Here is a 16348-nt window from a genome sequence, read left to right as displayed (position 1 = left end):
ACCCATAACCCTTTTCCAGTATTTTAATATTCTTAAATTTAATTTTATTAAAATATCTGAATAAAGGTCAGACTTTTCTAGAACAAGTTGTATATGTTGCTATGTTCATATTAAGTAGATACATAATGAAAATTGGTAAAGTGAACATTAATATAGAACATTTCTATTTATTCAAACTATTCAAAATTTTTATTTTAACCAACGTACTGTCAGCAGTCTTTTCTCAGAGTTATTAATCAGGAGTAATATAGGTCAGGCACGGTGGCTCATGCCTGTAATCCCAGAACTTTGGGAGGCCGAGATGGGCAGATCACTAGGTCAGGAGATCAAGACCGTCCTGGCCAACATGGTGAAACCCTGTCTCTACTAAAATACAAAAAATTAGCTGGGCATGGTGGTGCAAGCCTGCAGTTCCAGCTACTCGCAGGCTGAGACGGGAATCGCTTGAATCCAGGAGGCGGAGGCTGCAGTGAGCCAAGATCACGCCACTGCACTCCAGCCTGGTGACAGAGCAAGACTCTGTCTCAAAAAAACAAAACAAAACAAAAAAGGAGTAATATAAACAGCTCATTTGCCATCTTTTTGCCCTTACCTACATTTTATTCAGTTTACTACTGTAAGAGATGAAATAGCTTTAATATAGATAGCAGAAAGTTAAGAAGCATGCCTTTTCCAGAACCAAGGTACAGTTCCTCAGTTATAATCAATTGAGTAACCTGCACTTGGGCCACCTTTTGTCTCTTAAAATAATTGTCCATGATAAATAATTTTCTAAAACACTATCTTTTGTACTTTATCCATTTTTATGCCAGTTATCAAGAGTAACCCTAAACACCTGGGGAACCCTCATCCCCTATGCTGCATGTACTCTCCCTATGGATCTGTGTATTCTCTTTTCCAACACCGTCTTCCACTTGTCCTTCCCCAGGACCTCTTGTAACCCTTTCACTATGTCCACTGCAATTCCAGGTTTATCATCAGCAAAACCAGCTGTTTCTTCTACCTCTTCTCTGTAGGGGTTCCTTAATTTCTTAATCTTACAAGAACCAAGATCTTCCCTGAGGGTACTATCTTCCCTGAAGTTTTGTCAGTGGATGGCTGTTTTACTCCTACAGCTCTCCTACCATAATGTCTAGGATATCTAGGATAGGTGTCTTCCTCTTTTCAGGGCTGCTATCTATTCTCCCTTTTTTTCCCTAAAATGTCCAAACTCTGAATCTCACATTGTAGTCACTTTTTTTTTTTTGAGACAGAGTCTCACTCTTGTTGCTCAGGCTGGAATGCAATGGTGCGATCTTGGCTGACTGCAACCTCCGCCTCCCGAGTTCAGGTGATTCTCCTGCCTCACCCTCCCAAGTAGCTGGGATTACAGATGCCTGCCACCACGCCCAGCTAATTTTTTCTATTTTTAGTAGAGACAGGGTTTCACAGTGTTTGCCAGGCAGGTCTCGAACATGATCCCCACCCACCTCCGCTTTCCAAAGTACTAGGATTACAGGCGTGAGCCACCACACCCAGGCTGTAGTCATCTTTTAACCTTCCTCATCATTTTTTGTTGATTCTGTCCCCTGGGTCATTATCTCTAAGAATATTCCAGTTTTAATTTTGTATGATTCTAATATCCATAGAGATACTTTTCTTGTGTAACACACTGGCTCTCAATTCCTTGAACACCTTCTTTAAGGATCTTACCTTATCGCTACAACTTCTTTGTATTCACAGTTGTGTGCATATTACTGTTTGACTAATACCTTCTTTCAATGAGCCTTCAACCTTCTGGGCCCTGTTACCCACTGATCCTGTCACCTTTTCTGCCTTTTATAAATCCTCTCTCTCCTCTTCATCCAGCCTGAGTTCCATGGTCATTCTTATCACCCCTTTGCTTACTATTTCCTTGCCCTTCTCTTGCTTCATTATACATACTTGGCAAAGTGATAGCTCAAGTGAATCTTCCTCTTTATCTCATCCTTGCGGCTTAATGTATCTAGAGAAAATTACACAAACCATGCTGACTGGTGTTAAACAATTGGCTAGAAACCTCATGTGAGCCCATAATGCTGCTTGGCAATCACAAAACATTTTCCCCACTTCAGTTACTGTCCCACTCTCCTGGACTAGTGCTTCACATTCTGTATGTGGTATAAAGTACCAGTTTTCCCTCCACGCACCTTGTCATGGTCAATAAAATATAATAAAGTGGGTTGTTAAGAAAAAAATGAAAATTAAAAAAAAAAAACCATAAATGCAATCCCACTTCTGGGTATCTACCCAGAGGAAAAGAAGTCATTATATAAAAAGGATACCTGCACACACTTGTTTACAGCAGCACATTTGCACTTGCAAAAATATGGAACCAGCCCAAATGTCCATCAATCAAGAGGTGGATAAAGAAAATATAGTGTATGTATATACTGTGGAATACTACTCAGCCATAAAAAGAAATGAAATAATGGCATTTGAAGCAAACTGGATGAAACTGGAGACTATTATTCTAAGTGAAGTAACTTAGAAATGGAGTATGTTCTCACTCATAAGTGGGAGCTGAGCTGAGGATGCAAAGGAATAAGAATGATACAACGGACTTTGGGGACTCATGGGAAAGGGTGGGAGGTAGGTAGGGGATAAAAGACTACACACTGGGTACAATGTACACTGCTCAGGTGATGGGTGCATCAAAATCTCAGAAATCACCACTAAAAAACTTATCTGTGTAATCAGGCACCACCTGTTCCCTTAAAAACCTATTGAAATAAATAATAATTAAAATTTTTAAAAATATATCAAGACCAAATTTTTATTGGGCTTAACAGATATTAAATCACAATTCAGTAAGTATGTTTAGCATAATCATAACATAGGAAAAGAAAGAATAGAATGACAAAAATTATATATATTTGTGGAAAGTAGGCTGTACAAACCTACTGATCACACCAAGTGTGCTACTTCTCAGTTTCTATACTATTTAGTTTATTGTGGACTAGTCACAATTTACAGAACAACACAGGAGCTTGAAATACACTTTGAGTAGCACAGTCCAGAATGATTTCTAAGATGATGTTTTTCATACCTTCTCCTATCTCCTCACAGTGCCAGTCTCTTCTTTATTATTCCCAATTAGAGCTGATTGCTTTGCTTATTACTTAACTGAGAAAACTGAAAAATTCACAAGGGAACTTCTGCATACTCCATTACCATATCTGCCTAACAGCAATTGTTGCCTTCTACCCTGATATTTCTTCTTCTTTTTCTTTTTGAGATGGAGTTTTGCTCTTGTCGCCCAGGCAATGGTGTGATCGCAGCTCACTGTAGCCTCCACCTCCTGGGTTCAAGAAACTCTCCTGCCTCAGCCTCCTGAGTAACTGGGATTACAGGTACCCATCACCAAGTCCAGCTAATTTTTTGTATTTTTAGTAGAGAGGGGTTTCACCATGTTGGCCAGGCTGGTCTCAAACTCCTGACCTCAGGTGATCCACTTGCCTCAGCCTCCCAAAGTGCTGGATGGATTATAGGCATGAGCCACTGTGCCCAGATGATTTTACTTTTTTAAATGTGATTGAACTGTCCATTATGGTCAGCCTTTCTGCTTGTGTTCATTCCATTATTTCTAGCCTGTTCAAGGATATATCACTAGCAATTCTCCCCTACTTTTTTTAAAAAACATTTTCGTTTTTGCTCTTTATCATATCATTCGCATCAGCATGCTATTTTCTCTCTCTCTCTTTTTTTTTTAAGCAGAATTTTGCTGTCGCCCAGGCTAGAGTGCAATGGCGTGATCTCGGCTCACTACAACCTCCACCTCCTGGGTTCAAGCAATTCTTTTGCCTCAGCCTCCTGAGTAGCTGGGGTTACAGACATGTGCCACCACACCCAGCTAACTTTTGTATTTTTAGTAAAGATGGGCTTTCACCATGTTGGCCAGGCTGGTCTCAAACTCCTGACCTCAGGTGATCCACCCATCTCAGCCTCCCAAATGTTGGGATTACAGGCATGAGACACCATGCCTGGCTCTTTTTCTAATCTGAAAAAAATAAATACTGTATTAACCTCACTAGTACCTCCAGACACCACCTCTTTCTTTTCTCTCCTTTATAGCAAAAATTCTCAAAACATCTATGCTCATTGTCTTTAATTCCTGTTCTCTCTTAAATCTATTCCAGTCAGACTCTTGCCCACATCACTGCCAGAATTATGTTTGCTTACTAGTGACCTTCACATTGCTAAATTTAGTAGTCAGTTCTCAGTTCTCACCCCCTTTTTTTTTTTTTCTTTTTTTCGAGACAGAGTCTTGCTCTGTCACCCAGGCTGGAGTGCAGTGGCACGATCTTGGCTCACTGTAACCTCCACCTCTCTGGTTCAAGCATTTCTCTGCCTCAGCCTCCTGAGTAGCTGGGATTACAGGCACCTGCCACCACACCTGGCTAATTTTTGTATTTTTAGTAGAGACCATATTGGCCAGGCTGGTCTTGAACTCCTGACCTTGTGATTCACCCACCTCAGCCTCCCAAAGTGCTGGGATTACAGGCATGAGCCACTGTGCCCAGCCTCAGTTCTCATCTTAATCTGCTAATGGCATTTAATGTAGTTGATCACTCATTTCTTCTCCTAAAATAACTTTTCTTACTTGGCTTCCATGATATTGTGCTCTTTTTGTTTTTTTTTTCTGCCTCTGAAGTTCCTTGAGTCATCTTTACAGATTTCTTTTCTTTTCTCCAAATCTTAACATGGAAGGTACCACAGAGTTCCGTCCTGGGACTTTACTTCCTTAGGGATCTCATCCAGTCTTGAGGCTATAAACATGTCCTCTAATGCTGATGATTCCTAATTTTATATCTTAAAACTCCACATCACTGTTTCTCTCTTAAAGAGATGGAGTCTTACTATGTTACCCAAGCTGATCTAACTCTTGGGCTCAAGTGATCCTCCCACCTCAGCCTCCCAAAGTGCTAGGATTACAGGCATGAGCCACTGTACCAGGCCATGTTTCTTCTCTAGACACATGTATCCATCTGTGTATTAAACATCTCTACTTGGTTATGTAAATCATTTCCAGCATACCCCACACTTCAACTCTAATCTTCACTTCATAACTTACCAGAGGTTATCCTATCTCCGTTAATAGCAACTCCATCCTTCCAAATTTCAAAGGCCCAAAACTCCCCAACTTGCTGCTTTCCAGACACACTGACTTTGTCACTATTTCATGAGAACAATCAAGCATGTTCCTCCCTAAGGCCTTAGTCTTGGCTTTTTCTTCTGCATGAAACATTCTTCCCTCTTATATTTCATGGCTCACTTTCTCACCTTTATCTCTTTGCTTACATACCACATACTTAGTAAGGCCAACCCTGACTAACCTATTTTAAATTGCCACTTCTCCCCACCTCACTATCCAAAACTTCTGATCTAATTACCTGGCTCTAATATTTTTTTCTGTAGCATTTGCCAGCTGCTCACATGCTGTATAATTTATTTATTATGTTCACTGTCTCTCCTTCTGGAATATAAGCTTTGGAGCAAAGATTTTGTCTGTTTTGTTCTAGGATGTATCTGCCAGTGCTTAGAACAGTTCCAGAAACATAGGAAACTGTCAATAAATATTGTTGAATGAGTGTTGCAAGAGCCAAATTATAAACTTTTTATTTCTGAATGTCTATTTCCTTAATATAAGTTGAAGAGAAGAGATCTCTGTCTTTTCTTTCCATGATATATCTACCCAGAACATTCAACTTAATTCTTTATTTTTCTAAAACTAATAAAAAGAGGAGAAAAATACTTGATGAGGTGCTTTTCTACAGTTGAATACATGATTCCGTCTCTATTTACTGAGCACCTATCATTATGTTTAGTATTGTGGTCACAAATATGCAGTTTTGTTGAGACACACTGAGGTAAAATGAAGTTAAAACCATTTGGAATTAGATAGAGGTGATAATTGCACAACATTGTGAACATACTAAATGCCACCGAATTATTCACTTTAAAACAGTAAATTTTATGTAATACACAGTTTGCCTCAATAAGTTTATTTTTTAGTTGTAATATCACCATAAGAGAAAGATTAACGGAGGTATGGCCTAGGATGGATTATTGTATGGAGTGGAAAATGCCAAAAAAGTGTTTTATAGAGAAATTTATGCTTCGGCATAAATATATCCATATATATATAAGAATACAAAGTCAAGAAACATATATATCTTTGGTAAATTGCAAAATATTCAGAATTAACATAGTTTGCAAGAGGAAAAGGGATAGCTAGCAAGAACTAGATAATGAAGAACCTTAAAGGCTATGATGAGGAATTTGGATTTTTTTCTGGAAATGATCTGGACCAGGGAAAGGGTATTTAGCAAGGTAAGAGAAGTAACTCTGTTGATTATGTGGAAAAGGGATGAAAGGGATTAGAAGATGAGTTAAATAGATGAGTTAGAAGATTATTGCAGTAGACCAGATGAGGAATAATGAAAGGATAAATTTACAAAACAGTTTACAAAAACAGTTTAATGCCCTCTGGTGTTTATATTCTGCCATTATAAAATTGGGAAAATTAAATTAAATCTCTAGGAAAAAAATGTGAAGCCATTGATTTACTTGCTACTTGAATAAGTTTAACTTTCTATTAATTTTATCACGTGAAAAGATTACAAATCCATTTCTTGTGTAAGGACCAGAAGATGCTGTCATCCTTCTACTTTTCACCCACACTTAAGAATTATAAAGAATGTGGCCCTGATGTGGTGGCTCACTCCTGTAATCCCAACACTTTGGGAGTCTGAGGCAGGTGAATCACGAGGTCAGGAGTTCAAGACCAGCCTGGCCAACATGATGAAACCCCATCTCTACTAAAAATACAAAAATTATCTGCACATGGTGGCAGGCACCTGTAATCCCAGCTACTTGGGAGCCTGAGGCAGAAGAATGGTTTGAACCCGGGAGGCAGAGGTTTTAGTGAGCCAAATCCTACCATTGCACTGAGACTCCATCTCAAAAAAAAAAAAAAAGAATGTAACTCTTATCCTCGGAATTGGCAATGAATAATTTAGAATTTCTTGAAATGATTAAAGGAATTTCCTGCTAAAATTCTCTAAAAAGGTGGTTTTAAACATTAATCAGGTCATCATGAGGGTGGTTATTACTGTATTAAAAAGATGAATTAAAAGGATTCTCTAAGGATATAAACTGAATCCTTAGCCAGGCATTGCTAGAATGTGGGAGGATTATATTAGTCTAGTATCACTCATATATGAAGTCAGTGTGTGGGATCTTTTAATGCTTTCTTTTAACTTTGCATGTTTCTTGTCAGAACTGGGGATAAGTCTGTTGGAGGAGTATATATGGGAAGAGTGTTAAACATACCGATTACCAATCTGGGAATGTTGTAGAAGGGTAGATTGGGGCAGAATGCTGAAAGGGAAGCTTGCTGGGGGTGTCACCTTGAGAAATGATTTACTATTTCAGTAAACTGCTTCATGCAAATTGTGCCAAATAGACACTGCTTGTGTGCTATGAAATATATATTTCCTTGCCTGGGTGACAGGAAAGGCCCCTGCTGGCTTGATACCAGTCCAATTCAAAGAGGGCACAGGAGGCCATTTGTCTTCCATTTTGCTTGCAAGAGATGAGACCAAGTAAACGTGAGATTAAGGAGTCGAGGGAAATGGTAAAGATGACAAACATGAACCCCTCTGAGGTACAGCCCCATTATAAAAATAAAAAAGAAATCTGAATTTTTGTTTATTTCTTTTGGCAATAACAGTGTATTAGGCAGGGTACATTTGACTCCATTTTTCTTAATGCAAATTCTACTTTCTATATTTGAAATGTTTAAGGCTGGATGCTAGTGTTTAGGCAGCAGGGCATTTACAATGACACTTTAAATATTTTAAACATTTTTCTTTTGAAAGGCAGTGTTTACACTCATATGTTGATGAAAATATTAGTCTTCACGCAAATAGCTAAAAATTAACTGTTATTTATTCTGGGGTAAGCTACCTGTGGCATATTTCATTCAGAACCACTTTTAAGTTATTCAGTAGATATATATTATGCCCTTATATGTTATTCACTATGCTAGAAGTTACAAATGACAAGATAGATCTTTCCTCTCTCTCGCCCACAACAAGTTTAGTGGTAAAAATAAAACAATTTCAAAGTGACATTTGATAACCCAAGTAAACTGGATAGAAAAAGAGAAAGAAATCTATTTATTATAAGGAAGCTTGGCCTAACTAAGTATGTCGTTAAGATGCCACTGGCAATGGGAATTACCAAAGGAAAGCTCAATAAAAGAAGCAACTTGGTCCAGGCGCGGTGGCTCACACCTGTAATCCCAGCACTTTGGGAGACCAAGGCGGGTGGATCACGAGGTCAAGAGATCGAGACCATCCTGGTCAACATGGTGAAACCCCGTCTCTACTAAAAATACAAAAATTAGCTGGGCACGGTGGCGCGTGCCTGTGGTCCCAGCTACTCGGGAGGCTGAGGCAGGAGAATTGCCTGAACCCAGGAGTCGGAGGTTGCAGTGAGCCGAGATCGCGCCATTGCACTCCAGCCTGGGTAATAAGAGCGAAACTCCGTCTCAAAAAAAAAAAAAAAGAAGCAATTTGATCAAAGTTAGGTGTTATAAATATTAATCTTTAGGATGAATTGGAAGAACAAGACACAGAAAAGAGACAGAACAAGTGGGAGACTGCCATTCCTCAGATCTAAAAGTCTGAGTGGCTTCTCAGTGCTCCCCATGCATGGCCTGGTATTCCAGCCCTCTCAACATGTTCATAATATGTTTTGGTGTTCTATCCCTTTAGCTAAATTGGTCTACTCCCTGTTCCAAAACAAAACAAAAAAGTCTTATACTTACCATCTTCTTGGCTGATGTTATGCTTTTTCCTTTGCCTAAAATGGCCCCCGTCTCTGCCTATCATTCATTCATTTGTGAACTATTTTAAGATTTGGGGATTTACTGGTAAAGTACAAGCCATTAACTTACATGGAATTAGTTGCATAAATGAGTAATTATAATTTAACACAATAAGTATAATGACAGAGAAAGATGTGTTACTGGAGGAACTAGATGGAAGTGTACCTTAACCATCCCTTAGGGGACTGGTAGAGGAGGAAGATTCCCCGAAAAGACAATGCCTAAGCTAAGCCTCAGGATGAATAAGCCTTTACCTTACAGACTTAGAACAGAAAAGAAAATGAGGGAAAACATTTCAGGATGAGAGAACAAACTAAGCCATGAAACTGAAACACAAAATAGGGAATGTGTTAAAGAACTGCAAGCAATTTGGTATTTCTAGAGTGAAGTCTAAAACTGAACACAAAGACAAAGACAGTGGCCAGATTGTGGAAGATCTGGTATACTATATTAGGGAGCTTTTACTTTATATGATAGTAGTTTTTAAGCCCTTTTTAAAGCAGAAGGATACTTTCTTTGTAGAAAAGCTTATGCAGAAGCCCTGCACAACAGATACACTGAGAATTATGTTCAGGTTGAAGCAAAGATACTTCCCCCACCCCCACATACTTCCATACACAAACACACCACCACTCCTTTGAAAACCACTGCTAGAGGCAAAGAACTGCTGAAGGGCTTTACACCTCAGAATGACATGACCATGTTTGCATTTTGGAACTATTATGATAACTTTGTAAAGGATAGTTTTAAGGGGCAGAATGTCCCAGGGAGATACCAGTGAAGAAACTGTTGCAGAAGTTTGGTTAAGAGATAAATAGAGGCTTTTGGCACCAGCTATGACAGAATGGTACAAGACTGGCCCTCCCACTGTAAACAACAAAAAAATAGGATACCATCCCCTCATCAAAATATACAGAGAGAAAGCGTGTAAATGCAACTATTTTCAGTCATTGGACAATAGGCAGCCACTGTGGTGGTCACCATTGCCCAGGTGTCTGCTGCATACTATTTCCCAACTGTGGTGCTATAATCTGGAGGCCAGGCCAGGCAGAGTACAGTGGACTCACTGAGCCGAGGAGGCACAGAACAGAATTTTGCATCTGAAAGGGCTAAAATCTGCTGGTTAGGATACCAGAAAGTCTTTGGCCAAGAGCTGGAATGCACATATCCAGGGAAAGAAACTGAAGTATTGTAAACAGAATACTAGTGGTCATGCTGAGCAATGGCAGAGATCAGACCCTGCCAGTGAGAAGGGTCTGATCAGGGTAGAGCTCTGTTTAAAACCTGACCACTCCAGGAATACAGCTGAGAAATCAAAAGATCATACCTCAAAAATGTGGAAATTGAGGTTTACTAAGGCCAAATGATTTATTTATACCTTCACACATAGTACCGGTGGCCAAGGACTAATAAGTGAATAATTAGAATTGAAGATACAGAGTATTGATCAGTAGTTCTCTACTTTGCATGTCTAGAATGTCTAGGAGTGGTCTAAACATTGATATTTTTTTTTCTCCTAAGAAAAAACATACATGTGCAGAATGTGCAGATTTTTATGTAGGTATACATGTGCCATGATGGTTTGCTGCACCTATTATCCATCCTCTAAATTCCCTCCCCTCACCCCCTACCCGGCAACAGGCCCTGGTGTGTCTTGTTCCCCTCCCTGTGCCCATGTGTTCTCATTGTTTACCTCCCACTTAGGAGTGAGAACAGCATTGGTATTTTTTAAAGCTCCCATAGGTGATTATAAGTTGCAGCCAAGGTTGAGAATATCTTTCATACATGACACTTCTAGATGCTTACCCATAACAGGAAAGAGAGAAAACAACACTTTAAGCCACCTTAGTGAGCATCCCAGAATCAATTGGAGGCTTGTTAAAACAGATTGCTGAGCTCTACCCTGAGTTTCTGATGCAGTAGGCGGGGATGGGTGGTGGGGGGGACTGAGAATGTGGTTTTCTAACAAGTTCCTGGGTTATGCTGTTGCTGCTGGTACCTAGACCATGTGTTTTGAGAACCAGTACCTTAAGGAGATAAGTAAGTTGAGGAATGTTTTTTTTCTTTAAGGTACTGAAAAATCCTCTTAAGCATATAGTAGTCCTGAGCACCTTTTTAGCAGAACAGAAATGGGAAGAGCTTTCTAATGCTAGTTAGCATAATCTTGATTTCCTGTACTTGACTTTCTAATCTTTATGAGTTCAGATTGAAATAAAAATTAATTTCCATGTGATTTTAAACAATATGAAAGGCAGTTTTACAGAAAATGAAATTGTGTGTGTGTATAAATAAAATATGTGCCACATTGTTTTTCTATTTTCATGGATGGTTTGAAATTAACAGAGAGGACAAGGAGCCAGAGATCTGGTTTGGCTTTGTTATTAATACGTCTTAGATACCTGAGATGTCATTTACTCCTTTTCTACTTCCTTTGTCTAAAATGGAATGAAATTGAAGTGCCTGGTTTTGTTTGTTTGTTTTTGAGAGACAAGGTCTCACTCTTCCACCCAGGCTGGAGTACAGTGATATGTTCATAGCTCACAGCAGCCTTGGGTTCCTGTCCTTAAGTGATCCTGCTGCTTCAGCCTCCCAAGTAGCTGGGACTACCAGTACACGCCACTACAGCTGGCTAATTTTTGTTTTTAATTTTTTTAGAGATGGGCATCTTACTATGTCGCACACGATCTTCAACTTCTAGCCTCAGGATTCTCCCACCTCAGCCTCTCAAAGTGCTGAGATTACATATGGGAGCCCCACTGCGCCTTGAGTTTTTGTTGTTTTTTTTTTTTTGAGACAGTTTCACTCTTCTTGCCCAGGCTGGAGTGCAGTGGTGCAATCTCAGCGCTCTCTGCAACCTCCACCTCCCGGGTTCAAGTGATTCTCCTGCTTCAGCCTCCCAAGTAGCTAGGATTACAGGCATGCATCACCATGCCCAGCTGATGTTTTGTATTTAGTAGAGGCGGGGTTTTACCATGTTGCTCAGGTTGGTCACTTAACTCCTGACCTAAGGTGATCCACGACCCATCTCAGCCTCCCAAAGTGCTGGATTACAGGCGTGAGCCACTGCACTTGGACAATTTTTTTTAATTGAGGCAAAAGAAGAGAAGAAGCCCCATTATAAGGCTACAAGGCCAAAGAAGAAGAAGAAAAAAGAAAATTTACTCTCATGTTATAGAACTTGGAAGATACATAATTTTTATGAGTAATTCAGTATAAACAAGTAAATATGAACTAGTAAACTAAATTAGGACAATCAGAATGGAGAAGATTGCTTGGGTATAACTGATTCTCTTAGCTATAAGAGAATGAAATGCTAAGATTTGCGCATTTCAGCTTGGGCCATTTGAAAGTACTTGAAATAGGCTCTATCCAATTTTAAAGGAGTAGATCAATATCTTTTTAATACTTTAGCTACGAAGCAATCTGTAGTGTGGCTCACAACTGTAATCCCAGCAGTTTGGGAGGCCGAGGTGGGTGGATCACCTGAGGTCAGGAGTTTGAGACCAGCCTGGCCAACATTGTGAAACCCCCATCTCTACTAAAAATAGAAAAAAATTAGTTGGGCGTGGTGGCGTGTGCCTGTAATCCCAGCTACTTGGGAGGCTGAAGCAGGAGAATCACTTGAACTTGGGAAGCAGAGGTTGGAGTGAGCCAAGATCACACCATTGCACTCCAGCCTGAGTAACAAGAGTGAGACTCGGTTTCAAAAAAAAAAAAGAAGGAGGAAAGTAAAATATTCTTAAGAAAATGCAGTTTAGAATAAAAGTTACATCATGTTCCCTGTATCCTGGATGAGGAGTAAAATGGCCTAACCTTTAAAAGTGATACTTTGAATACAACCTTTGATCCTATTTTAAGCTTAAATATTGGGAATTAAAGAGTCTACATTAAAACTTGGAGAAAATTGAGTGAATTTTAGGCCCAAATAAGAAGTTTGCTATATTGTATTTATTCTCTCCTTTGATATTGCAGAGATAAAATATGTCCTCATAGAAGCCATTCTTTTTCCTGGATATGACCTTTATAAATTTGCACAGAAAAAATATTTCCTCCTAAAACACCATAAAAAACTCCTGCTTTTTTTCTGCATTGTTTAGGCCTTTATTATTTAAGATAATAGGCATTTTTAGAACTATTATCAAATATTTTATTTAGATTCAACTATATCTTCAAAGAACTAGACTATTTTTTCCAAATTTACTCTCATTCTTCCTGCTTTTAAGGCAGATACAGGATATGTTTTGCCTTTTTTAATAGGAGATAGTCGTTTAAACTTATCGGTGACACTCTTTTAATTATTTAGGTAGAGATAATAAAATTTCCATCCTGAAAGGGACAGATGACTTAGATTACTGTTTGTGAAGTTTTATATTACAGAGTACTTTTGGAAGAGTTCATGTCTTTATTGATGCTATTGTTTGGCCTTGGCTTAATTTTGTAATTTACATTTCTTAATTCTGCCCTTCAGTTTCTCAATGTGCAGAGTAACCATAGTTATGGTAATGAGGAAATGGGAGAATTGCAGGTTCTATAAAGAGTATGAAAATTTTAAGTGCTTACAGAGGCATTAGGAATTTGCTCCTCGGATTCTCAGTAACAGAGTTTTCCTTGCCATCATCTCCTTGACCTGAGTCACAGGAGTTGGATTACTGAAGCAAAGCAGAAGGCATGTACACTTAAGCCTCTATCTGTCCCAGTTTTGCTGGATCAGTTGATGTGATATGTGTCCATTATAATCATTTGGAGAAATAAATCATTCATTTCCCATCTCTTAAAAGTAGATAATAGCCAGGCATGGTGGTGCATGCCTGTAGTCCCAGCTACTCGGGAAGCTGAGGTGGGAGGTTTGCTTGAGCCCAGGAGTTCTGGGTTGTACTGCATTATGCTAATCGATTGTCTGCACTAAGTTCAGCATCAAAATGGTGACCTCCCAGAAGTGGGTGACCACCAGGTTGCCTAAGTAAGGGAGAACCAGTCCAGGTTAGAAACAGAGCAGGTCAAAACTCCTATGCTGATCAGTGGTGGGATTGCACCTGTGAATAGCCACTGCACTCCAGCCTGGGCAGCATATCAAAACCCCATCTCTAAAAAAAAGATTAAAAAAAAAAGGTGATAATAATAGTGCCTCCCTCATAAGGTCACACATATAAATTCATTAGACTTGCACATATAAGAACTCAGTGTTTTATTATTGAAATTTATTGAAAGCAGTATTGGAGCCATAATAAATTAGGAATTATGATTAATTACTTTCTCAAACTATTTAGGATGTTACAATTTTTTTTTTAATCTTATTTTTTTTTGAGTTGGAGTTTTGCTCTTATTACTCAGGCTAGAGTGCAGTGGTGTGATCTCAGCTCACCACAACCTCCACCTCCCAGGTTCAAGCCATTCTTCTGCCTTAGCCTCCCGAGTAGCTGGAATTATAGGTACTCACCACCATGCCTGGCTAATTTTTGTTGTATTTTTAGTAGAAATGGGGTTTCACCATGTTGGCCGGACTGGTCTCGAACTCTTGACCTCATGATCTGCCTGCCTCAGCTTCCCAAAGTGCTGGGATTACACGCCCTGCTCTAGGATGTCACACAGTTCTTAATTCTGTTAAAAGTTACTAGTAAAATCTCATTACTGCATACTTAGCATTACTAGGAAAACAAAACAAAACCACAACTTTGAGCCATCCCATTACTCTACAATGATAACCTGCTTTGTAAGTTTTAAAGTAGTTATTGGCATTAGATTTTCTTTTCCACTATTCATAGTTCTCTTTCCACATATGCAAATAACCAGTTGATATGTTTCTGAAATTATGTCAGAAAAAAATGCTTTTTAGGATTATAAAAATAGTCTGACCTTTGGAAAAAATGGTATCTATGCAAGTTTCCACTGAAAATGTGTTTTATTAACTGTTTCTAAGTTCTCAGTTCTAAAATTGAAGAAAATTTGGATGGTTTTAATACCTTTATTTAATAAAATCTTTTAAGAGAATTTTGAAGCTAAATCTTTTGGTCAACTTTATCTCCATTTTATTTAACACTGAACAAAATTGGAGGTTGTGAACCAGTTTCTGATATAGAAGAACCTTTTATTTTTGTGAGTGTTTTGTTTCCAGGAACAAGTACACACCTGGTTATGATTTGTACATACTTTGTGTAATTTGCATACTCACCTTTCCTGATGTTTCCGTTTTCTTTTTAAAGGAAAGCTTCCTGTAAAGGAGTTGGTAATACCTTACCATTGTATATACTTTATATCTGTATTTCTCCTGCCTTACTCTTTGTTACACACTTCTGTCTTCATTGACTAAAACCATTATTCAGTCAGAAGGTGGTTATGGTCAGTTCACTATTAAATTTCATCTTTTTCTTTTGCTTAACTAGTTACCTGTGGAAGGGGGACAGGAGCAGCAGACAGATTCCACCAAAGGGCGATGCCTGAGGAGAACTGTCAGCGTCCCTTCCGAGGGTCAGTTTCCCGAGTACCCACCAGAGGGCACCACTAAACTGGGTAAGCTACTACGAGAAGGAAATAAATTCCTAGCTTTTATCCTGTAATTTATGGACTTGTTACTGAGTAAAACAAAACATTCTGCATTTCCTGTTAAGTAAATGTGTTGAAATCAATGACACATTGAGAGTTAGAGGTCACTAGAGAGTGCTGTTCTTTATAACCGACTGACAGCAAAGTTGTTTTAAAGAGATAGACTTCAGGTGAGTACTAGTAAGGTTGCTGTTTAGTCCTAGGCAGATGGGATAATGTGTTGTTTCTGGTTTTATTGCTTATCTGTAGATTTTGAGAGAGTATTTGGTGATCTTGTTGAAGCACTGAGGTTCATAAGAGATCCAGTATGTGTTGGAACTTAATGTTTACGGGTTTAGATATATCTTCTTCAGGTAGCTACTGATCTTGTCTTGTACAGTGTAATATCAGATCAGGCTAATTTAGCTAAGTTAATTTTGCATGTCTCACAAAAGTAATATGCTGGACTATGGTTGGAGTAGGTGACAGAAGGGAGAAACCCTACTTCCATTTTTCCAATAAGGTTACTAAAGAAACATTACTTCCTTTGTTATATACTCAAACAGTTAATGTCAGTATCAAAGCAGCTAGCTATTTCTCCATTCCCTACTAGATATATTCTGTTAGATGTTTTCATTTTTAATAATTGATATTTAAATAATCAGACTTGTCAGGTAATTTTAAAAGAACATAATTAAGATTAAATAGAATAACGAAGGAATTTGAAAAGTAGGAATTGTTTTGGTGCTTTACATTGTTGTGTTATTATTTGCTTAGTGACCCATAGACTTTTGACATTTGATAAGTAGATGAAATCATTTATTTCTCTATGGTGATCAATATGGATAATTCTGTAATTTTGGTTATATTTTCTAAAATCAGGGTTTGGTTAGGAGTTTTGGAAGAGGTTGCCTT

At 38.6% G+C, this 16348-nt stretch overlaps 1 protein-coding gene across 4 annotated transcripts in view; it reads left to right on the top strand.

Moving 5' to 3' along the window:
• RASAL2 (RAS protein activator like 2) overlaps positions 1-16348 on the top strand; it is a 385295-nt gene that overhangs the window by 188093 nt on the left and 180854 nt on the right. For all 4 annotated transcript variants that reach the window (XM_002760332.6, XM_008984955.5, XM_008984954.5 and 1 more), the window contains exon 3: positions 15295-15421. In XM_002760332.6, the coding sequence (XP_002760378.3) occupies positions 15295-15421 (127 nt within the window). The remainder of the gene's footprint in view (positions 1-15294; positions 15422-16348) is intronic.

This window comes from Callithrix jacchus, chromosome 18 (genome assembly GCF_049354715.1).
Source record: "Callithrix jacchus isolate 240 chromosome 18, calJac240_pri, whole genome shotgun sequence".
NCBI classification, from domain to species: Eukaryota; Metazoa; Chordata; class Mammalia; order Primates; family Cebidae; genus Callithrix; species Callithrix jacchus.
The sequence above is the reverse complement of the archived record's forward strand: the minus strand, read 5'-3'. Positions and strand labels throughout refer to the sequence as shown.